This window comes from Barbus barbus (genome assembly GCF_936440315.1).
Source record: "Barbus barbus genome assembly, chromosome: 39".
Classification (NCBI taxonomy): domain Eukaryota; kingdom Metazoa; phylum Chordata; class Actinopteri; order Cypriniformes; family Cyprinidae; genus Barbus; species Barbus barbus.
In genome coordinates, this window is record NC_136717.1 from 14,920,489 (window position 1) to 14,946,695 (window position 26,207).

General features: G+C 35.7%; 1 protein-coding gene across 2 annotated transcripts in view; it reads left to right on the top strand.

Annotated features, from left to right (window-relative positions):
* LOC306858666 (myosin-binding protein C, slow-type-like) overlaps nucleotides 1-26,207 on the top strand; it is a 41,981-nt gene that overhangs the window by 1,508 nt on the left and 14,266 nt on the right. For both annotated transcript variants that reach the window (XM_079399298.1, XM_079399297.1), the window contains exons 2-16: nucleotides 12,390-12,500; nucleotides 12,594-12,742; nucleotides 12,836-12,953; nucleotides 13,666-13,717; nucleotides 14,611-14,667; nucleotides 16,657-16,820; nucleotides 17,375-17,507; nucleotides 19,617-19,741; nucleotides 19,883-19,988; nucleotides 20,087-20,253; nucleotides 20,401-20,566; nucleotides 24,941-25,047; nucleotides 25,137-25,273; nucleotides 25,353-25,512; nucleotides 25,592-25,696. In XM_079399298.1, the coding sequence (XP_079255424.1) occupies nucleotides 12,390-12,500; nucleotides 12,594-12,742; nucleotides 12,836-12,953; nucleotides 13,666-13,717; nucleotides 14,611-14,667; nucleotides 16,657-16,820; nucleotides 17,375-17,507; nucleotides 19,617-19,741; nucleotides 19,883-19,988; nucleotides 20,087-20,253; nucleotides 20,401-20,566; nucleotides 24,941-25,047; nucleotides 25,137-25,273; nucleotides 25,353-25,512; nucleotides 25,592-25,696 (1,857 nt within the window). The remainder of the gene's footprint in view (nucleotides 1-12,389; nucleotides 12,501-12,593; nucleotides 12,743-12,835; nucleotides 12,954-13,665; nucleotides 13,718-14,610; nucleotides 14,668-16,656; nucleotides 16,821-17,374; nucleotides 17,508-19,616; nucleotides 19,742-19,882; nucleotides 19,989-20,086; nucleotides 20,254-20,400; nucleotides 20,567-24,940; nucleotides 25,048-25,136; nucleotides 25,274-25,352; nucleotides 25,513-25,591; nucleotides 25,697-26,207) is intronic.

The following is a 26,207-nucleotide window of genomic DNA, read 5'->3' on the forward strand; positions in this document are numbered from 1 at the left end:
TTGAAAAATGAATGAAAAGATGCATATGATGACTGAAACCATCTGTCTATCAAGAAAACATACATAAAATATTTGTATTACTCTGTATTTTGTCTTGTTTTCCAGTGAATACGTCTAAACATTCTTTAACGTTAGTTCACCTAAAAATAATAATTCTGTCATAATTTTCTCACTCTCATGTCGTTGCAAACCTGTATGAGTTTTGAAGAATATTGGTATCGAATCAGTTTTGGTGCTCATTGAATTCCATTGTATGGACAATTAAAAAAACTTAAAATATCATCTTTTATGTTACAGAATTTTCTTTTTTTGGTGAAATACATCTTTGAAACAACATAAATTTACCTGAAAACAAACCTGGATAAGACATTAAGATTTTATTTGACATTTTAAGCATAATTCTTATGAAATTCATCAAGATGATTGATGTTTAAAACAAAAAAAATATTAACAATTTGCCAATGTGGTGAGAGAAAAATACTTTATTAAATTTGTTTTTCAGAAAACAAGACAAATGATTCTGCAGTGCAACTGTCCTTTCTTAAGTAACAAACAATTGGTTGCTCTAAAAGATGAAAACTTAGTTTGAGTTGACATGCCAACTGTAATGTTTAATTACAATGGGTTCCATATACAATAGGTGCCTTCCATGAATAACCTTGAGAGAGTGAGTATTAGACTTTGTGACCATGTCTAGTTGAAAAAAAAAAAAGATTGTTCTCATAAATTTGGGGGAACAGCTGAGTGGGGGGGGGGGGGGGGGGGGGCGGTTGGGGTTGCCGTGGAGCGTTGACTCCAGGCTTTAAAAGGCTGGATGAGGTATGAACAGGGCTGGACCCCAGGGAACTGGATTCCAGACCCCTGGAATAGTTCAGAATGAGCAGACTTTTAATCCCCACTGCTCTCTCGCTCTCTCTCTCTCACTCTCTCTCTTCTCTCTGTTACTCCTATCTTTCATCCAGTGACTTTATGTCTCTATCATGCTGAGAATCCTGAGCCCTTGTTTGTTTGAACTTTGATCTCTGCGATAAATAATATCAAAGGATGGAGGTTATGACCTATATCCACATAGGCCAGCATCACAAATAGCATCCCTCAGGAAAACAACAATGGAAGGAAACAAACTTTTGATGTGTCAAGTCAGTGAAAGTTTATCTCTGGAGCCATATCATGATAATTAGCTGGCCTTTGACTACTGACTTACAGATAAGGTCAAAGGTCAAAGAATCCCTATGGTCAAACCCACCCTACATTACAAGGGGTGGCCAAAATTTACTTCCAGCACCCAAAATTAACTTTTCACCAGCTAATGGTTTCCAAAGAAGTAAACTGCAAATTAATTTATTTATATATTTATTTATTCATAATGGTTTGTGAATGAAGCTAAATTTGCTCCATTCACAAACCATTATGAATAAATAAATACATTTATTTGCAATTATGAATTATGCATTGCTTTATATTAAAATTGAGTTAGAGGTAGAGATATAGTTATTATGCTTTATTAAGCATATAAAATTTAAACTTTTTAGGTTTGTTTGTATATATATAGACGCTGTTTTATTGTTATTATAGTGGTTATAATGTAAGAAATATTTCGCTTATGTGTTGCCATGATAGTTTGGAGAAAATGGCATTATATTCTACAAAACATTTTTCATATGTTTTATTTGTAGAAGGTCTGTATGTCATACGTTTTAATTATGCACTTCAGTTACTTTATCATATTATGTTGCGGTTCCTTATACAGCTACCAGCCAACTGGCAACTTTTACTTGTGTGAGTGTTGACTTCTTTTCTCAGTCAAAGAAGTCAAAGTGCCGTTCCTTCATGTCAGATCACTCATAAATCAACAGCAAGAGAAATAAAACACTCATGCTGTCATCTGCTCTCTGATGCCTGATGTTCTCAGTACCAGCAAAGTTTGCACGACTTCCACGTACAATAGTACTTTGTTTTTTACAGTTTTACAATTATAAAAGATTGATTCTCAAACTTAAAGCTGTATCCACGCTCTCATACACGTTTTTGTCAATCTTTATGAACCTATTATGAATCTTTTTTAGTCTGTGTTGGTTGTGACAATAAAATTTTAGCTGCAGTGCATTCACTTGTCAGACAAAAAGCATGTAACTGAAAAAGTTCTTTAATAATTGAGTTTGAATTCTATCTATATTAAGCTGGAGGGCCGGCTAGTAACGACGGTTGTTGTGTAGTGGGTCAACATGAGCCTGTCTGTCCTCACGGCAGCAGTAAGGACAGCTGAACATACCTGCATACTGTTGTGCTGCGCTGCGAGGGTAAAACAATATCTTTCAAAATTGTCGTTATTGCTGGATGAGCCAGGGGGATCTCGAAACAGGCAGAATGCCACACCAGCCAGCTCAGCCGTGACATAAATGGCTCTTTAATGGGTGGAAGGACCCACGTCATTGCCAAATCTGAGCTGAGGGATTCAAAAGACGTGATCTTTGGGGAGGCATCATGCACAAGACAAAAGAAGAGAGAGAAAAAATAAGATCAGGTTTCTGAAAAGACTAATTAACAGGTAAACACATCTTGATTTTTAATTATTATTATTATTGCTATTATTAATTATTTTCTAACAACAGCCACAAGATAGAAAAAGAGAGAGATAAAAAAAGATTAGCGGTCTCAAAAGGCTAATTTAGGCAAAAAAGATTAATGATTAATTGACTGATTAATATTAATAATAATTATTAGTTACATTAATGTAGTGCTTTTCTCATGGGATTGACAAAACAACAAAAAAGAGAGAAAAAAATAACATTAGGTGTCTTAAAAGACTAATTCCATCAAGATTTATTTATTATTATTATAATTATTATTGAATTTTTCTTAAGATAAAAAAGAGAGATAAATTATTATTAATTAAAAATTAATTTAAAAAATAGGTGTCTCAAAAGACTAATTCATATGCAAAGACTTAATATTATTATTATTACAAATGTTATAATTTTTAGTGATCAAAATCAGATGAGGAGATCGACTAATTTATTTATTTATTTTTTACATTGCTGAAGGTCTCATATAATTTTATCCCAAGTCTCATAAATTCAAGCAATTTCACGTTTGATTCATTATCATTATAAAATATCATGCATTTTGACAAGACTTTTGAGGAGTTTTATATATAATGATGACCAAGGAAATTACGCAACATAAGACAGGATGAAGCTACAGAACACACAGAACAGAGGCTATAGTGAGTGATAATGAACTGTAGAAAACACCCAGTGAAGGAGAGATGGACTGACAGAGACAGCAAACAAAACGAAGGAGCTGAAAGCTGAGAGATGTCAAAAATATCAAGAGACTAAACAAAGAGAAGCGCACAGGTGTTCGCATTGGCCCTCCTCACATGCGCTCCTGACAGCAGGGGGCAGGAATGAAGCGGTCACGCTCAGAACGCTTCACAGAGATCCTTCTGTGCCATGTTCAGCCTAAGCTGGCATCCTCACAGAATTCACAGCCCGTGCCAAGGCAACAGAAGCGGGTTGCCGAGACAAAGCTGCTGACATTTACATCATGTATAGAGTGGAGAAAGTTTTGTTGCTCAGAGGTTGCTCTGTAAGAGACCTAATGGAGATCTCAGTAATGGTCCAACTTCATCATGGTCTCATATGTTTCTCCTAAACCTCACCTAGAAGGTCTACAGGTATACAGACATAAATACAGTATAAACCCATAATTTGGAAGCAGATTTCCAAGCACAGTTTGAGACATAGTTAAGATCTCTTTTGAAACTCTAAAGGAAAGACATGTGAGATTACAGGAGATACATCGCCATTTGGGGTTGGTAAGATTTTTTTAAATGTTTTCAACATAAGTCTCAAAAATACAGTAAAAACAGTATTATTGTGAAATATTATTACAATTTAAAATAACTTTTCTATCTGAATATATTTTAAAATGTAATTTATTCATATGATGGTAAAGCTGAATTTCCAGCAGCCATTACACCAGTTTTCAGTGTCACATGATTTAATATGCTGATTTGCTGCTCAAGAACTATTTCTTTCATTATTATCAGTGTTAAAAACAGCTGTGCTGCTTAATATATTTAGGGGAAATCATTTCTGCAGGATTATTGGATGAGCACACAGCTATTTGTAACATTATAAATGGCTTTACTGTCACTTGATCAATTTAATGGATCCCTTCATGAATAAAAGTATGAATTTCTTAAAAAAAAAAAAAAAAAAAAAAAAAAAAAAAAAAAAACTTACTGACCCTAATCTTTTAAATGGTGTAGATCTGAGAAGCAGGATACTCCAAATACTCGATTTCTATACTCGATTTCAATTATTGCTCTCTAGCAGAAACCTCTCTAGCAGATGTTAAATATATCTCAATATGTTCAGGTTTCCCATCACATGACCTCATGTTTTCTGTTTGGGTATAAATTTAGCATCAGGGTTTTCTAAGTAAAATCAAAGATGAGATAAGTTAATTTAAAGCTTTGCCCTCTATAAAAAGAGTCAGGTGCCCATGCTATGGTAATCTATAAATACAACAGCTGGTTTTTTTTTTTTTTTAGAACTGTCATGCTTAGTAATGCATGCCCTCATTGATCTTGTTAGGATTTTTGTTTAACTCCTCTAATCACATTAGGGTCTGTAAGAGCACTTTCATCATGCTCTGCTGGGTCTGGGTTTACTGTAACGCTGTGTCAACGTGCCTCTTTAAACTGTTTGCTATATGTCTAGACATGTGCACCGCAACTAACACAATACTACACACTTACACCGAGTTTAATTTTTTTAAATGAATGCTTTAAAGACAGACAAAGCTGCACTCCTCATTCTATATACAAATTATACAGTGGCCTAAAAAAGTATCCAGAGTTAAAATGCCATTATATTAGATAACAAAATATTAAACCAAGTGGCATTTATATAAAGAAAGACAGCACAAGCAACTTTGTTAGTTTTGGGGGCCACACTAATATTTTAGACAATTTAAAGCCTCCTTATCCAAAAAATAGGAAACTTCATGCAGCTATTTTTCTTCTTTCCTGACAGATGATGGCCAACCTGAAGGTGAGTGGTGAATTTCTTCAGATAAACTTAATCCTGGATCAGTTTGTTTTTTTTTTACGAGTGAATGGACAATGTTAATTGTGACTCACTGGTTGGGAAGGGGAAAAACATCTTTAAACGTGGTCTGATGAAAACAGTCAGCCAGTTACTGAAGCCTTTTAATAAAATTATCAGATTAATATACTGTACATGTGGCATTATATTAGCTTCCGCTTTTAATAATAAAACATTCGTATGTTCATTACAACATATAACAATAAATAGCAGCAATCTATTCTATATGTAAGCAATAAGGTACGAGAGGCCATGCTGTATCATGAATACATCACGGCTGAAGGGCGTTGTTAGGCACGACGCGAAGTGGAGCCTATATGTTTATAGGCTAAATTTTCCAATTTTCACTCTCATCTGGGCCAAATGACTTTTTTTTTTGCTTTAAATGGGAGCACCTTTTCTAGACGTCTATCCATATATTCTTACCATATTAATATAACGAGTAATCCAATAGCATTTTAGTAGTCTATGGGTTTTGAGTCACAACATGGCAATAATTAGCTGTTCTTGCTGTGTTTTAAATGACTCTTAATGGTATGAAAAAAGAAGGTAATGTTGCCATGGTTAACACTGATCATCTGTCATTCCAAAACTTTAAATAAAGTAGCACAGTTTATTAAACAGAAACAGTCAAACCAAGCAGTTTTCTGTTGTTCGATGTAGTAAACCCATGTAAACAATCTGAACACGTTGCGAAATCTGCATGGAGAAATCTTTCGGCCTCTAGTGAAATTCCAGAGCTTACTTATTGAATTAACCGGATTTTTTGCAAACGAAAATTCACAGAATGGGAAGTAAAAGTAAACCGCGCCTTTATTCTTACCATTTAATTTTATAGGCCTACTCAAGTCATCAAGGGGCATTTACAATTCTGTGCGAATTTGCAGTTTAAGTAGCGATGTTATGTTGCTATGGGCAACAGTAAAATTAAAGTAGGCCATAATACAAAAAATAACTGCTTAATTTGCAACAACAAAGATCTAATAAACTGGCCTGACACAAATAAACCACCAGTTGAATGAGTTCTGTGAGTGCATAAGTGTGTCTGGAAGTATTGATGTTGTCATGTTTTGTATGACACAATTTCCGCTTTAAGCAACAAAGTATACACATTCGGTAAAGCCAATAAACGCACAGTACTGTGTGCAAACATAGTGAGCACAAATGTGAAGTAGGCTACTCACCAGATGAGTTTTCATATATCAGCCAGATGGTCTGAATCCCTGTATTCTGCCCAGCTGATCATGGGTTGTTGATTCAGATGACATTTAGGATAAGGCCCGTGTTAACAGCACGCTGATAATATATTTACACTTCTCATTTGAGGTTCTAGAATGATTTTTTGCTCCAGAGCCATTATTTGTAGAGCTTCTGGCTTGTACAAGTATGGTTTCCCATACATGGATAGCGTTTGGACATAGTACTAGTTCAATGTACAGCCAGTGATAGAAAGAAACAGCCTAAATAATTTATATATACAAAAAATGTTGAATGATGTCCATTTCACGCTGCAGAGATCATTTCATTTTCTTTCAATGTTTTGGGGAGTTCTCCATTTTCTTCTGTCCTGACAGCGGACATCTTTCATGAAAGACAAGCAGAAGGTTCTTTTGCTTGTGTTTTATGAACGAGGCCCATTGTGTGTGTGTGAGTGTGAGTGAGTGATATATGTCTGTATATAAATGCGAGTGTGTATATTGTATCGTCTCCTGTCCTTCAGCATATATGTGCGTCTGTATGTGTTGCTGACGCTTCATGCTTTGAAAGAGGCACTTGCATTCCTCCGCTATGTCTGTCACATACTCAGAGAATGTTGCCCCAGACTCTGGTGACGCCCCATCTGAGAATTCAGTTGTGATGCCCCCTAAAGGTAGGTGTTCAACCATGTGTTTCCCCTCCCTTTGGTTTCTTTCGCTTCTCAGTTTCACCCACGGCACTCTTACCTCACGTGTGTGAGAGTGTTTGTGTTTGTTCCACTGTGATTTCCACCAAATTATCACTTTGTGATCACAACAGTTCAGGTAAATCAGCACACAAACTACAAGTGTACAAGCTACAGTACACACACACACCTTATTATGGGCTTATAAAGGTTCACGCGCACATACACAAATGAATGGCCCACACCTGCGTCAGTACTAATACCATATTCTGGTTTATGGATGGCCGTATTTTGTTGTGCAAATGCACAGCAGTCTGTGGAGAAGTTTGATGTGAAGGTATAGTATATGAAAAGAAGCAAAGGACACCCACAGAAAGACACCTGTGCAGTCATCAACTGTTTACTGAGCTTTCAAAATCAAGCTGACAGTCAGTAGAAATGCAAAATTCATGCTGTGGTTATGTACAATTATATGGATATTTAAACATTTAAATGTATATTTATACTAATATTCTATATTTTATTTTAAAGTATATTTTAATATATATTTTAAATAAATATAGACTAAACTTAGAACATCTATAAACCTTTTGTGCAAGAGAAATTTTAATTATTGACTATAGTAAAAATATAGATTTCAATTTATAGTATTTATACACAATATTAAAATATTAAAATATATACTTTAATAAAAATATATATACAATAATATATAAATACATATATTATATTATACTACACTATATTATATATTTTTATTAGTATGTATTTTAAATATAATATATAATAATAATTCATTCTCATCATTGACTGTAGTTGTTGTGTACAATTATATGGATATTTTAGAAAAACTGTTAAATGTGTAATATTTTAATATGAATATTTGTTATATTATCATTTTTACTATTAATATAAATATTTTAAAATAAATATAATATACACTATACATAACCCATATTCAATTTATGCATGAGAATAATGCGTTCTCATTATTTACTAGTTATTGAGTACAAATACGCAGATCAATAATATATTAACATTTATATATTATTTTATATTTAAAATATCCTTCAAACATCTGTAGACATTTTGTACATGAGAATAATCTTAAATTATTTTTAATTCTCCACAAGTAGATGCTTGCAGAGCCTGCTGTACTTTGCTTCTTTTGGGATTTACAGTTTCATAGATGTACAGTGACTAGAGCTGTTTTGAACAATGGACCATATTCAAATTGACTTGAAAAATGCCATGAAATCTAAATAAATATTTATATCAAACCACATATGCCAGTTTTGCTAATATTTGTAATGCACATATTTGACCAGTTTAGTCACTTTATATCTATGTGAGTGTGTGCATGTGTAAACATTTGAGATGAAGGTGGCTCCCTGAAGTCTTGCTGCTCTAGCCTGGCTGTGTTTGCTGTACAGAGGCTAAAGTGGCAACCAAAGAGGCCATAGTGACTGTGACAGAACCAGAGGCAGCCGTGCCCATGCCTGCTGCAGAGACCCCTCAGCCACAGCCTGTAGTAATTGTGGTGACTGAAATAGAGCCAGTAGAGGGTGAGGTCACAGACCCACAGCCAATAGTGACAGAGCCTGTAGAGAACGGGCACAGTGAACCTAAGCCAACACAGGCTAAGAAGCATGTCCAGGTGACTGAGGTAAAAGAAGAGAAGCCCGGCACCTCTAAAGTTCCCGGTGAGTATTGCAAAGAATAAAACCCCAATAACAACTTGTCAGTGTTGGGAAGCTACTTTGAAACTAGTTTGCAAAGCTACAAGCTACATAAAAAGTGACAACTTTAGAAGATATATTAAAGCATATTTAAATGAACTAAAAAAATGAAAACGATACAATAATTAAATAAAGAAAGCAGCATTTCAGCATTCAGTTATTTTTTTTACAGTGGACTTTATATTGATCACTATTGGCATGAATGCAACACACACACACACACACACACACACACACACACAGCACAGTTTGCATTCAGCTAATATTTTACATGTAAAAACAGGGAGGCTATTGAGATGAGATGCGAGGCATTCATCTGGTCGTTTGACCTTAATACTGTGACGAATGTAATATGACCTTATTACATTTTTTTTAAGTCTTCATTCTTGAGTAAAACATATTTACAATTACAAATCATACAGAAACAACAGTAACAGTATTTTTCTTCTTTTCTTTACACTACATCAATTCTAGCTGGTAAAAAAAACAACTGAAATCCGCTATGTTGATTTACTTTCTCCTCAACACTGCAAGTTGTTTACAGTTTGGGTCAAGTAGATGTGGAGCCAAAACTTTAATAATCACTGATATCAACAGAAGCATTAATAACCAGTAGTTTCCATCATATTTAGTTTTGTTGAACCCATCAGGGATGTCCAACGTTAACCGTCTAACATCCCTGATCTGATCTACAGATCTGTAATGTTTCATCGGCACCACACGTGTTGACCCTGGTGTTTCTAACAAATCTCTCACTACCATCCAAAGGCTCAAAGGTCTCTTTCACTTTAACCTGCAGGAAAGTCCTTCAAAAGAAATTCTCGTTTATAATGCAAATGTTACATTTAATTCCACTTTTGTGGTCTTTAAAGCTCTGTACTGACAGTGCCTGTAAGATATCGAGCATGCATGTGTGTGATGTACAGTAAATCCCACAGCAAGTCTAAAAGAGTAAGAAAAGTCCACTAAGATGCTGTAATCTAGTTTATACATAGACTATTTGTATTTGTGTCCACTAACATTTGAATTTATACTGATCAGTACCTTCACTGAAGAAGTCTGCTGATACAAAAGCTACTCCTTTAAAAGGTATTGTATGACAACGGAGGACAGAGAAGTATTTCAGTCAGTGTGTGTTTTGTGTGGAGATTCAGGCCGCATTGCTGAATCTGTTCCTGTAGTAAAACAACGAATCTTCTGCAGTAATTAAAGCATAGATTTTCTCTGTGTATTGCAAAATGCTCATGGGTTTCACCGGCAAGTCAAAATAAAACCTCACACTTCCTTCCATCCACATGTGTGTTGCTTCATGGCCTGGCGGGCCATCAGATAAGCTTGTGGTTGTACACATATCGCTTCTTTCTTGCAAAACACACTCTTATCCTCACACACGCATACACAGCCAGAACAAAGTCACATACCATTCCTGTCATGCTTGTCCAAGACACATTCCCAGCTTTACATCTTTTACTTGTAAGCGGGTTCATGTTGAATTTAAAGTTCATGTATGCATGCTGTCTTTGGTCTACGGCTGGAAATGGAGGTCAGTGATAGGTTGGTGTATGTGTCAATCACACCTTTATTTCAGATAAAGATGATGATGTCACCGCCAGCACTCCATCACCTCCACCTCCAGCAGGTTGGTAACCATGACGACCCATCCTCATCAAATCACTGTTTACACTTCTTTACTAATGTTGTTGCAATAAAAATGCCAGGTGAGCTTTTGAAATTCAAAATGCAAATACTTTAGAATTTAAGAATAAAACCAGCTAAAGATTGGACTAAAACTTAATATTTACAGCTCTAGATGAAACTCGCAAAGGAACATATGTGCAAAAACACATGCACTTCACGTTTGTGATTTTTGCCTGATTCCTACAAGCATTTAGACCCTTTATATAATATATGATCATATCTATATAAAGGAAGAGATGCAGAAGACATCTGATGTGTATACAGTATTTATACACAATGCTTGTACAGAAATGCATAATTCATGTTTTTGCATATAATACAATGTTTTATATGTATTGCAAATTTAAAGTAAAAAACATGCAAAGTTAAGGAAAAAAAGGGAATTCATAAAGGAAGAAAATTCATTAATTAAAAAAAGCTCGGTCAAAATATGCAGCATATTATTAAAATTGAACTTTTCATCATTACATAGTTTTAGGTCAATAAGCAGCCCTTCACTTGGCTAAAACACATACTCATAATAAATAATATTTTGTTTTCTTTCACAGAGGATGGCAGCACTCCCAAGAAACTTTCTATTGACCTTCCTAGTAAGAGTCTTTCACTAATTAATGCCCCCTATTACTTTCTACCCAGAGATATGTTATTTTTAGATTATATGCGAATATTAATTTGAGCAAACAGGTTGAAGACTAATACAGTTATTTACAGTAGAGCCTTGCCCTTTGAATTTACATTTACTTCCAGTGTAACACTCTCCAACACATAAATTATAGCTAATTCCATCTTTTATTTCACCATTAAAAAAACAAAACATTATGACATAAGCATTGCAAAAACATTATAATAGTTGTTAGAATATTATAACATTCATTTATCATATTTTAATCATTTTAAAGAAAGACAGCTTTTATATTTTAAGTAATAAAAAATTAGGCTGACAGTTGTATGTAAATACACAAATATTCTAAGCACAATGTTTCCTGATAAGACAATTGAACATGTATGGAACGATGCAACCATTGTGTCATATTTCCCTAAATAGAGTGCCATTAACAATCTGTTCCTGCCTTCTGTTCACGTTTTATATGTGGAATTGTGTGCCATTGTGTGTTATGGTGTGCTGGCCGCAATGGACTTTACAGTAATATTTCTTATAATATGCTGTAAATTTCTCTCTGTCTCTGTTTAGATGATAGCGACCCTGAGTCAACCAGGGGGAGAAAAGACTCAGGTAATTCTAAAACTACTGTAGATGCTTTAACTGATCCCTAGAAGCCAGAAACACAGGCTGCAATAAAAATATGTTTAGTAGTAAGATGCTTTCTAGTGCCTAATTTTCCCACAATGGACAGCCAAATGATACCGGCACATGGGTACATTTGGCCAGAGCGGTGTAATAATCCCAACCCCCATTTTGAAAGAAACTTGAGGGGTTTTGGAGATCATCTTCACACTCCATGGGAAAATGAATGGCACAGGTCATAATATTATTCGGTAAAGATTTAATCTCATCATTGATCATTGACTAAAAACATCTGTGAAATCTCATTGAGCAATCTGAATATCTTCCGAAATGATTTTGCTACACAATATATATTTACATGTTAACCCATTCTCTCTTTTCCCTCTTAAAGGTCATTGTTCAGTGTCTTTATGCTTTCCATGTTGCTTTGTGGCAGCAATGTGTGGTGACGATGTGTCACTGTGTGTTTGTTGAGTACTTGTGTGTGTGCGTGCCAGTCAAAGCTATATGGATTTCAAATATTTTATAATAACTTTCATTAAGAAATTTGATGCATATGAATATATTCAGAAATATAGATATATTAATATTTGACTGTGCACTAACTGTAATTGCCTATTATAATATGCTAATAAAAATGAAAGTTATTATAAAGTAACCAAAAATGTACGAATGCGGTAAGTGTGTTCTTTCTCCTAATTGGCCAGTGTGGTCTCTGGGGGACGGCCAGGCTCCCGAGGAGATCGACAAACAGATTGATACTCTGCCGCTCTCAATTCTGTTGATTGAAAAGCCTCAGAGTGCTTCCATCAATGTAGGTCAGTATTTGCAGCTTTTATCTCAGGCTCTTATGCACATCTTTTAGATCTCACAACATTTATTCAACAAAACCATCTATTGTTGTTTGAAAGGTGGAGACATCACCTTCGTTGCTAAGGTGGAGGCCAAAGACTTGCTTCGTAAACCAACCATTAAGTGGTTCAAGGGCAAGTGGATGGATCTGGCTAGCAAGACTGGGAAGCATCTGCAGCTTAAAGAATCTTTCGATCGCTTTACCAAGGTGATCCTACTCAAACAATGTATTGGGAAGAAGCATTTGCATAACTTTCCTATTCTTCTAGCAATATTTGGCATTGGTTTCCCTCTGCTGTAGATTCACACCTTTGAGATGCACATTATAAAGGCGAAGGAGAACTATGCAGGGAATTACAGATGTGAGGTCAACTACAAAGACAAATTTGATAGCTGCTCTTTTGACCTGGAGGTCAAAGGTTTGTTTTCTGATTCAACACGACAGACACATAATCAAAGACACCAATACTACCGTTCAAATACATGATTTTAAATCTAATAAAACCTAATATTATAATGTTACAAAAGATTTCAAACATACAGCATCAGCGTATTAGAATGATCTCTGAAGGATCGTGTGACACTGAAGACTGAAGTAACGACTGCTGAAAATCAGTTTTGCATCACAGGAATAAATTACACTTTAAAAATATATTCAAATAGAAAACAGCTATTTATAATAATATTTCACAACATTACTGTTGTTATGCGATGCTGATCGTAAGAGGCAGGAAGACGAGGGATTCAGGATAAACAGGTTCTTTTAATCATGCAAACGTATTAACAGAAATAACAGCATAAACATAACTTTAGTTTTGAGACTCAAAACTGAATGCTTATACTGTAAAGGAACAGGAACAAAGGAGTAAACGAGATAATTAACACAAGACAGGTGAATAGGATGAATCATTAACTAAACAAGGACAGGAACTACCAAATAAGGGCAAAACAGAACTGAAAGGAAACCGACACGTGACAACTGTCTTTTTTGCTCTATTTTATAATCAAATACATGCAGTCTTGGTGAGCATAAACAGTCAAAAACAAAAAAAAAACACACTAAACTCAAACTTTTGAACGGTAGTGTTCATTTTAATCTCTTTGCTGTGTTTTTTTGTTATTTTTCCTCAGAAGTCTCAGACAGTTCCCAAAGCATTGACATCCGCTCAGCTTTCAAAAGAAGGTAAAGAGGGAACATCCTCCCTGAAAAAGATTTTTATAAGGAGAAATGTAGAGCAATGTTCAGAATAAAGAAAAGTGTTTTTAGTAATGAAATCAATAATAAAAATGATAATGTTACTGTATGCTATTAGATCATTTTTAAATTCTGGGTTTTATTAAGAAGTTTATAATTTTTTCCACAGCAAACAAACAGTTTAAATTTATCAGTGATCTAGCATATATAATGATATTTGATTCATTTATATTAGAAATACATCAATTAAATGAGATACAATATCATTCAGGATTAAAAATAAATAATATGTAACATAAATAATTCAATGGAACATTTATGCTGATATTTTATTCATTTTCAGCATAAACGTTGCATTAAAATCTTCTCTGTAAATGTTTACTCAATTAAACCAGGACTTCTGTTCCAGTAATCCTCAACAAAGCGATGTACATATACATGGTTTGTTGAAGGACTGGGTAACCAGAAATTTCTCAGTTAACCATTATGTCAAAAATATTTATCATCAAATCCACCCGTCGACCAAACCAATGTGTTGAACTGTTCAAAAGGCCAACGCTTGCACTGGGAACTTCCACCCCAACAATGTGTCAGAAAGCAACGCAAACTATCCAAGCTCATACTGTTCTCCCAAAGTACCGTTGGGAGAATCAGTCATGAGACCACTAGGATCACCCTTGGTAGCTTGTGCACAAATCAGTTCGCCCAACGCCAGTGCTTTCGCACTCGGTCGCGAAGCGAAAGGTTCTTGTGTACACCTCAATCCTACATTCGTTCGGATGCAGAGATTGCAGGCTCTTGCGTTGTTCTTTTAGCATTGTTTGATTCTGATGTTTGTGACTTGTCTGATTCACTTTCCATTAATCTCTTGTGAACAACAGCAGTGAAGGCCAAGACGATGCAGGCGAGCTTGACTTTAGTGGGCTTCTCAAACATAGGTGAGAACTCCAGTCTGGTCCTCCAATGGGACCAATTCTTACTTTTTTTTTCTTAAGCCCTGACGGGGGGTCTTTTTCTTCATACTTTCTTTTACACTGTTGCTACAATCCAACAGTATCTTTTTACACTCTTAAAGTAATGATTGGTTTATGTTAAAATATTTAGCTATTCTTTAATGTGGAAAACAAAATTTATGTGCCATTATTATCATGAATACCCATTTTGGCATATAAATAAAAGTGCATCAATGCAAACACTAGTATTTTGTTGCCAACATCAATGAAATACTTGATTCACACACAGTATCTTCATTTACACATCCTTTTTTTTTTTTTAGTTTTGCCTCTAGAAGCATCTTTTTTTTTCCTTGAGGATTTGCTTTAGTGTTCTGTTGTTAGCTAATAGCAGAAGTTAAACTCCTGCATAATGGGAAAAAAGAAAAGTGAGAAAATTATCTTGGCTTGTCTCTTTTTTTCTTCCCTACGCTTTCAGACAAGGCAGGTTAGTATCGTAGGTAATTAATCGATTAGACGTTATCACTGGTAAGTGTTATAATCCTTTAGCTTCCCAAGCATGACCTGAACAGGAACTGTATAAGCAAGAGTGTTGGCCTACTGTAGTCCGGTAACACTTTATTTAAAGACAGCATTCATAAAAGATTCAGCAACGCTCAGAAATGATGGAAACAACCCTTTAAAGATCAGAACTTGATGGAAAGGGAATGTTTTCCACTCATTTACGAGTTGTTGATGGAGCACTTCTACATGAAGCTGTGAAATAGTGTTATCACTACTTTTGTTAATGGAATCTTGATTTATACTCGAGAAACAAGGCACACAACTGCAACTGCAAACTTTCAGTGTTTTTAATACTTGCCTGAACAACTACAGATTTGAAACGCACATTAAAACGTGAAAATAATAATGTTACCTCCAGACATTCAGGGAAATGTCTGTGTAAGAAGAGGGCTGAATGATAAAAACTGATGATGACTAATTTAACCATCTCACACCCTGATCATTAACGACTGTGATCATGTATAACAACAACAATATTCACTGCTAATAATAAACCCTGACTTCTAACACTAATATTAAAGAAAACAACTACATTGCCTCGTGTTTAGATAGGATTCCTGCAAAGAGATGGGTACAGTTTTTAGCTATAGGACAGAGTCAACAGAATACTATAAATGAATGAAGAATTGAAATTAAAGCTGTCGATCAAAATCTAATTATCCATCCATCCATCCATAATTATGTTTTGTCTGTGTTATTATTGTTGGTATATTTATATATAAATGAGGAACATCAACAATAAAACTAAATATTTATGTAATACTTAATTATGTACTTTCCACATGATTTTATTGTTGATGTATTTCCTTTGTTCATTTTTATGCCACGATAAGTTACTTAAACACTTAAACCTTTAAAACACATTTTGAGACCTGCACTAAAGTAATTTTACATTGACAGCCGTAATTATAAATCTTCCTAATATAAATGACATTATAATACACTCAAACAAATGTCACACTTCGCTTTTAGTAAATGATTTTAGCCTGTTGATCCATCATGAGCACGATTATGTGTTAACCACGATAACACAATATTCTCCCCTTTTTACTGAACTTATCCTTTCCAATCATAGAGAAATTGAAATAAACACTCATAGTTTATGACCCCAGTCATAAACACAGAACCATCCCTTCCTTGATCATGTCAACACCTGTGTAGCTAAAAACTAGAGAGGCATCTCTCCATGTAACAGGTTACCGTAACATAGGAGGTTATCCAGCCCATCTCTTTGTGTGACATGTCTTGAGGAACTAGAAATAAGGAAGACAACACTGGAACATTCATCATTCTCTTCTCATATTAAAGACTATGAACATTCCTACATAACGATCTGGTTCCTCAACACATGTTGAAGAGTCCTAGCCATGACCTCTGACCTCTTACTGTCTTACTGCTCTGTGATGTCAGGGAGCACAAGCAAGAGGAAGTTCCTGAGGTGGATGTGTGGGAGATTTTGAAAAATGCCCGACCTGATGAATATGAGAAGATTGCTTTTACGTATGGCATCACCGATCTCAGAGGCCTGCTGAAAAGACTGAAGAAAACCAAAAAGGAAGAGAAAAAGAGTGAAGGTGCTGATTTAAACTCTATTATGTTTATTTTGCTTGATAAATGTGCAGCGTTCAGTTCACATGTAAAATGTCAAATTCATTGGCACTAAAAAATTTGCTTAAAATCACTCTCAGGTCATCCTAGGATGTAGTTTTTTTTTTTTTTTTCTTTAAATTATCATAGCAGATTTGGAAGACTCTGCAGTGAATGGGTGCCGTCAGAATGAGAGTCCAAACAACTAATAATAACATAACAATAAATATGTAGATGCCAGTCCATCATTTAACATCTTGTGAAGTGAAAAGCTGTGTGCTTCTAAGAAACATCATGGCATTAATTGATGGACTGGAGTCGTGTGATTTACTTGTGATGTTTTTATCAGTTGTTTGGACTCTCCTTCTGACGGCACCCATTCACTGCAGCGGATCCATTTGTGAGCAAGTGATGTAATGCTAAATTTCTCCGAATCTGTTCTAATGAATGATGACGTAATCTAGATCTTTGATGACCTGAGGGTGCATTATCGGTCATTTTTAATTTTTGAGTAAACTGTTCCTTTAACTCTCCACTGCAGCATTTGCCAAAAGACTGGATCCTGCATATCAGGTAGACAAAGGCGGAAAAATCCGGTTAGTTGTGGACCTTGCTGACCCGACCGTGGAGTTAAAATGGTACAAGAATGGACAAGAGATCCGCCCTACTCCAAAGTATGTCACCTCCTATTCTTACATGCTAATTTTTACAACTACATTCAGAAACACACTCATGTGAAACCCTCTGTATACACCAACCTGCTTAAACCCTTCATTTATTGTGTTCTTTGGCTTGCTGGTCACAGGGGATTCAGAAATGACTCTGTTTGCAGCAAACGCACTTGCTGCACACACAAGTGAACCATCAGCATTTCATACCCGGCAAACACACAACGTTCTTTAAACATTAATCTGTGCCATATGATAACTTCCAGAAATGTTTAAAGGACGTTATGTGATTGAAGGCCAATGTGAAGCTCTTGAGCTACATTTGAAGTTTTAAATGTAGTGTACAGTGAGTAATTAACAACAGAAAACTGTACAGGAAAAAGGCACCAACACCCTCACAGGACTTTAATAGAGTTGTGAAAGCTACCTGAAAGGTGTACATTAAATGTATATATTTACCTCTAATGCTCTGGAGAAATATGTTATGGTAATATAGCACAAATACACTAAAAAATGCTGGGTTAAATACAACCCAGCACTGGGTAAAATATGGACAAACTGTTGGTTGAAAACAACCCAGTCGCTGGGTTTGTCCATATTTTATCTAGCATTTTTTAGAGTGTAGTCACTCCTCCGCTATTTGGCATAATAAATATAAGACAAAATAAACTTTACACCAAAATATTGTTTTTTAATCATTTGTAGCTTTGTAATAAATAACATTTACTAAATATTACAAAATATTTTGTAATAATGTGTATTAAAGTGCTACAAAAAATTAAACATAACATTTAATGCTAAGGAGTAAATGAACACAAGTGTATAGTTTCTATAACAGTATTCATGTTACTTAATTTATCAATAATTGTAAGAGACAATGATTTGTAACTAAGTTATTTGAAAATGAAAGAAAAGCATATTTCAACCCACTTCCTCAATGATTCTTCAAACTCAGAGCAACTAAATTAAAGCCATTTGGGTGGTCGGTGCAGTTTTCTGGTCGCTTATCTTCAATGATGTCTATCCCAGTGTTCCCTGCTTTTTGGAGGACTCTCTCTTTATCTTCTTCCAATTTTACTCTCTCTCTCTCTCTCTCTCTCCCTCTCTATATAAACAGTAACTGTAACACTAATAGCTCTTCCAGCCCTGTTTGATCTAGGCATGATGTCTATCTATCCTTTCTGTCTGTTATGCAATGGTGATTCCACCTGTCTGCCATAACCTCCACTTCCACCTTCTCCATCCTGTGCTCCGGCTGTTCTGGCTCCTCTGTTCACCATAAAGTAATAGGAAGTAAGTCAGCCAGTCCTCAGGACTGTCTTGTATATCTGAACCAAAGGAGTAAGCACATTTCTGCTGTATAGGTCTATTCAGATGCTTTTAGTGCCATATTGTATGTACAGTATAATATATTACATATGTTGAATGGAATAACAAACTATAAGATATCCAGCAATCACAAAAGCAAGAATGTTATTGTACTGAATATCAGCACACACACACAACTTAGATACAATATGGCCAGTTATTTTGTCTACATTTTCTCTGCCAATGAAGAAATTTCCAAAACAATCCAAAGCAAGGTCAAGTTTTGTGTATTTATGAGCAAAGTACAATCAGATCAATAAAGGACCAGAATTAACTTTTGTACAATATACATTACTTCTGTTCTCTCTTTTCTAACTTAGATTTTTAATTGTGGAATTCAACAGAATAAGTAAAAGAAAGAAAGAAAGAAAGAAAGAAAGAAAGAAAGAAAGAAAGAAAGAAAGAAAGAAAGAAAGCAATCAATGAATAAGACTGAATGAAAGAATGAGTAAAAGACAGAATAAATCAATTAAATCAATTAATAAACAAAAGAATGACTGACTGAATTAAAGACAGAAAAGAAAAGAAAGACAGAGTGAATTAAAGCAATCAATAAAGTAAAGAATGTAAGAATGAATGAAATAAAGCAATCAAAAATAAAGACAATACAAAAACTAATAAATGAATGAATAAATAATATAATCAATAGAGAAAGAAAAAAAGAAAGAAAGAAAGATGGATGGATGGATGGGATGTGAAGTAAAAACAGCCTCTTAACTTCCAGTAACTAATGAATTGATTGTGCAGGTATATCTTTGAGCACAAAGGCACTCAGCGGATAATGGTTATTAGCAACTGTCAGACAAACGATGATGCTGCCTACTCAGTCACTGCAGGAGAAGAGAAGTGCACCACTGAACTGTTTGTGAAAGGTGCGTCCACTCGACCAGCCTATGATTTCATAAAGGTCAAAAAGTGACAGAACTGATAAATGCTGATTGATTTATAACATCTTTCCTGAACACTGTCTGCCAATGATTTGATGACGTACTCCCATTGGTCCTCCCATGTAGAACTGCCTGTGAATATATTGAAAAAGCTGGAGCCTGTAAAAACCACAGTGAACGAGAGAATTGAACTGGAGTGTGAAGTGTCTGAGGAAGGAGCCAAAGTTAAATGGTATGTGCAATGGAGATTTTAGGTGTATAATACCCAATTTTTTGTGTTAAACAAGCAAAGCAAAATGACATCACCTCTTTGCTGACTGCCTGGTACAGGATGAAGAATGGGGTGGAGGTCCCCACAGGGGTGCGCTCACGGTACCGTGTGAAAAGCGAGGGGACCAAACACTGGCTGATCATTGACGATGCCACAAAGGACGACACTGGCACCTACTCCCTGATGGCCACCGGGGGCACCACTGAAGCTCACGTTCAAGTTGATTGTATGATAATATTGCTATTTGCCTTAAGGAACTTTCTAAAGCTATTTGAATCAAAAACCAAAACATCTTTATTTCACCCGTACTCTCCTGTTTATTAATTTTTGTCTTTTTCTTTTGTTTCCTGTTACCTTCCACTGGATGATTCAGTGAAGCCTCTGAAGATTTTAATGGATCTACAGAGTGTGACAGTGTTGTTGGGTCAGCCTCTTAAATTGAACTGTGAGATTTACCCTGGAAACGTCCCGGGCCGCTGGTACAAGAACGGCCAGCTCATCCAGCCTAGCGAACGCCTCAGCATTATACACAGAACCAAGTACACCAGTTTACTCATTCAATATTAAACTAATCGCAATCACATCCGCTCATCGACTTATATAGTACACTACACATAAATATATATATAAAATGTAACTAAAACTATAAAAATATATACCATGTATAAAAGTACTGGTCACTAGATGGACAATCAACCATCATATTCTAAAAACCATACCTTAAGTTGGTTTGTTCCTGGCCCAAGAATGTAATTAACAGTGGTTCTCAACTTCAAATTCCATTATATATAAATTATATAATAATAATAATTATACTTGATATAATTATGATAATAATATAATATAAAATGACCAGAATTGACATTAATATTATTGTTAATAAATTAATTTTACTGTTGTTTCTCCTAATTCCTAAACAACGGAACGTAGAATTGCGATATATAAACTCAGGTTTATATCTCAGGTTTGCCATTTTTCCCCTAAATTCAAAATTTGCCTAAATTAATTCGCTAAACTTTTTCTCTCACAATTTTGAATTTTTTCTCACAATTGTGAGTTTATATCACAGTGGCCCAGTAGTGTACAACACAACGAAATCTCCACAACACAACGGAAACAAGTCACAACACAAAGAAATTAGCACAACACAATGGAAACAAGCTGTAACACAATGAAATTAGCAAGCCACAACACAACGAAATTAGCGCAACACAACGGAAACAAGTCGCAACACAAAGAAATTAGCACAACACAATGGAAACAAGCTGTAACACAATGAAATTAGCAAGCCACAACACAACGAAATTAGCGCAACACAACGGAAACAAGCCGCAGCACAAAGAAATTAGCACAACACAATGGAAACAAGCTGTAACACGATGAAATTAGCAAGCCACAACACAACGAAATTAGCGCAACACAACGGAAACAAGCTGCAACACAAAGAAATTAGCAAAACACAATGGAAACAAGCTGTAACACAATGAAATTAGCAAGCCACAACACAACGAAATTAGCGCAACACAACGGAAACAAGCTGCAACACAAAGAAATTAGCAAAACACAATGGAAACAAGCTGTAACACAATGAAATTAGCACAACACAACGGAAACAAGCCGCAACACAAAGAAATTAGCACAACACAACGGAAACAAGCCGCAACAGAAAGAAATTAGCACAACACAATGGAAACAAGCTGTAACACAATGAAATTAGCAAGCCACAACACAAAGAAATTAGCGCAACACAATGGAAACAAGCCGCAACACAAAGAAATTAGCACAACACAATGGAAACAAGCTGTAACACAATGAAATTAGCAAGCCACAACACAACGAAATTAGCGCAACACAACGGAAACAAGCCGCAACACAAAGAAATTAGCACAACACAATGGAAACAAGCTGTAACACAATGAAATTAGCAAACCACAACACAACAAAATTAGCGCAACACAACGGAAACAAGCCGCAGCACAAAGAAATTAGCACAACACAATGGAAACAAGCTGTAACACGATGAAATTAGCAAGCCACAACACAACGAAATTAGCGCAACACAACGGAAACAAGCCGCAACACAAAGAAATTAGCAAAACACAATGGAAACAAGCTGTAACACAATGAAATTAGCAAGCCACAACACAACGAAATTAGCGCAACACAACGGAAACAAGCCGCAACAGAAAGAAATTAGCACAACACAATGGAAACAAGCTGTAACACAATGAAATTAGCAAGCCACAACACAACGAAATTAGCGCAACACAACGGAAACAAGCTGTAACACAATGAAATTAGCAAGCCACAACACAACGAAATTAGCGCAACACAACGGAAACAAGCTGCAACACAAAGAAATTAGCAAAACACAATGGAAACAAGCTGTAACGCAATGAAATTAGCACAATACAATGGAAGCAAGCTGTAACACAATGAAATTAGCAAGCCACAACACAACGAAATTAGCGCAACACAACGGAAACAAGCTGCAACACAAAGAAATTAGCAAAACACAATGGAAACAAGCTGTAACGCAATGAAATTAGCACAACACAATGGAAACAAGCTGTAACACGATGAAATTAGCAAGCCACAACACAACGAAATTAGCGCAACACAACGGAAACAAGTCGCAACACAAAGAAATTAGCAAAACACAATGGAAACAAGCTGTAACGCAATGAAATTAGCACAACACAACGGAAACAAGCTGTAACACAATGAAATTAGCAAGCCACAACACAACGAAATTAGCGCAACACAACGGAAACAAGCTGCAACACAAAGAAATTAGCAAAACACAATGGAAACAAGCTGTAACGCAATGAAATTAGCACAACACAATGGAAACAAGCTGTAACACGATGAAATTAGCAAGCCACAACACAACGAAATTAGCGCAACACAACGGAAACAAGTCGCAACACAAAGAAATTAGCACAACACAATGGAAATAAGCTGTAACACGATGAAATTAGCAAGCCACAACACAACGAAATTAGCGCAACACAACGGAAACAAGCCGCAACACAAAGAAATTAGCACAACACAATGGAAACAAGCTGTAACACAATGAAATTAGCAAGCCACAACACAACGAAATTAGCGCAACACAACGGAAACAAGCTGCAACACAAAGAAATTAGCAAAACACAATGGAAACAAGCTGTAACACAATAAAATTAGCACAACACAACGGTAACAAGCCGCAACACAAAGAAATTAGCACAACACAACGGAAACAAGCCGCAACAGAAAGAAATTAGCACAACACAATGGAAACAAGCTGTAACACAATGAAATTAGCAAGCCACAACACAAAAAAATTAGTGCAACACAATGGAAACAAGCCGCAACACAAAGAAATTAGCACAACACAATGGAAGCAAGCTGTAACACAATGAAATTAGCAAGCCACAACACAACGAAATTAGCGCAACACAACGGAAACAAGTCGCAACACAAAGAAATTAGCACAACACAATGGAAATAAGCTGTAACACGATGAAATTAGCAAGCCACAACACAACGAAATTAGCGCAACACAACGGAAACAAGCCGCAACACAAAGAAATTAGCACAACACAATGGAAACAAGCTGTAACACAATGAAATTAGCAAGCCACAACACAACTAAATTAGCGCAACACAACGGAAACAAGCCGCAACAGAAAGAAATTAGCACAACACAATGGAAACAAGCTGTAACACAATGAAATTAGCAAGCCACAACACAACGAAATTAGCGCAACACAACGGAAACAAGTCGCAACAAAGAAATTAGCACAACACAAAGGAAACAAGCCGCAACAGAAAGAAATTAACACAACACAACACAATGGAAACAAGCTGTAACACAATGAAATTAGCAAGCCAGAACACAAAGAACTTAGCGCAACACAATGGAAACAAGCCGCAACAAAAAGAAATTAGCACAACACAACGGAAACAAGCCGCAACAGAAAGAAATTAGCACAATACAATGGAAACAAGCTGTAACACAATGAAATTAGCAAGCCACAACACAACGAAATTAGCGCAACACAACGGAAACAAGTCGCAACACAAAGAAATTAGCACAACACAATGGAAACAAGCTGTAACACAATGAAATTAGCAAGCCACAACACAACGAAATTAGAGCAACACAACGGAAACAAGCCGCAACACAAAGAAATTAGCACAACACAATGGAAACAAGCTGTAACACAATGAAATTAGCAAGCCACAACACAACGAAATTAGCGCAACACAACGGAAACAAGCCGCAACACAAAGAAATTAGCACAACACAATGGAAACAAGCTGTAACACAATGAAATTAGCAGGCCACAACACAACGAAATTAGCGCAACACAACGGAAACAAGCCGCAACACAAAGAAATTAGCACAACACAATGGAAACAAGACACAACACAAAGAAATTCGTACAACAATGAAATTAGCACAAGACAACGAAAACAAGCCGTAACACAACGAAATTAGTGCAGTACAACAGAATTAGCACAATACAATGGAAACAAGCTGCAATACCAAGAAATTAGCACAGCACAACTGAAACAAGCCACAACACAGTGAAATTAGACAACACAATGAAATTAGTCCTATTTGTTGTCTTGTGGAGATTTCATTGTGTTGTGCATTACCTGGCTACCATATATATATATATATATATATATATATATATATATATATATATATATATATATATATATCTCATCAATTGGAGTTCTCTGAATTTTACTTCCTGCAACCCAGAATTGTGAGGAAAAAAGTCAGATTTGTAATATATAAGTTGTGAGAAAATTTGTGAGATAATAAAAGACACAATTACTTTTTTTTAATTCTGTGGTGGAAATGGGCTTCCATAGATTTCTTTTTCCTTTTTTGCTTTCCTTTCAACTTACAGGAATCACAGCCTTGACATTGAGAGCTCCACTATTCAGGATGCCGGCGATTATACCTTTGTTCCTGAGGGATACACACAGACGCTGTCTGCCAAAGTGCACATTATAGGTACAGCACCAATCCAAAAGTTCTCTAATGCATATCATATTTATGCTAATAAGCTCTCTGAAAGAATGCCATTTGGATCAACTCTGCAGATCCTCCCAGGGTGCATTTAGAGGCACTGGATGTCCAGGACAACACGGTGACCATTGTGGCTGGAAACAAACTCCGTCTGGAGATCCCTATTAGTGGAGAACCGGCACCGAGAGTCGTATGGATGAAGGGAGAACGGGTGAGTAGAGGGGAGTACAAAAACGACGACTGAAGAAAAAATACAAATATATAACACTTGGGCTCATGGGTTGTTTCAGGTCATCCTTGACTCAGGAAATCGGGTTCGTGCAGAGACATTTGCAGACCACACCTGCCTCACTATTGATATCGCAGAAAGAGAAGATACCGGAAACTACAAGATCGTCCTTCAGAACGAAGCTGGAGAGGACACAGCTAGTGTTAAAATCAAAGTTGTAGGTAAGACAATTTACCTTGAAAAAACAATGTTTGTTTAGGTGATGGCACTGTAAATCGTACCATATTTTGTTTTATCTAGATATCCCAGATCCCCCTGAGGCTCCTGTGGTTACTGATGTGGGTGGAGACTGGTGCACTATGACATGGGAGCCGCCACGCTATGATGGTGGTTCCCCCATCCTTGGTAAACCAACTTCCTGTGCATTAAAAAAATGCATACTATTGATATTTTAGAAGCCTGCTAATTTGAGGTTTTGAGTTTTTTTCAAATGACTGTTTAAGACTTTTTTTTTTTTTTGGTGAAAACCATAATACTGTGAAATATTATTACATATAAAATGACTGTTTTCTATCTTGATATGTTTTAAAATATAATTTATTACTGTGATGACAAAGCTGAAATTTTAGCAGTCATTACTCCAGTGTCACATGATCCTTCAGAAATCAGTCTAATATGGTAGGTGTTCAAGAAACCTTTCTTTTTATTATTGTTAAAAAACGGATGTGCAGCATAATATTTTTGTGGACATTTTTTTCTGGATTCTTTGAAAAATAGGAAGTTTAAAAGAACAGCATTTATTTGAAAAATAAATCTTTTGTAACAAAAGTCTGTCACTTTTGAAAAATGTAATTAAATTTATTAAATAATAAAACAACAACTTTGGAATCATCGATCACATTGTGATAAATCACAT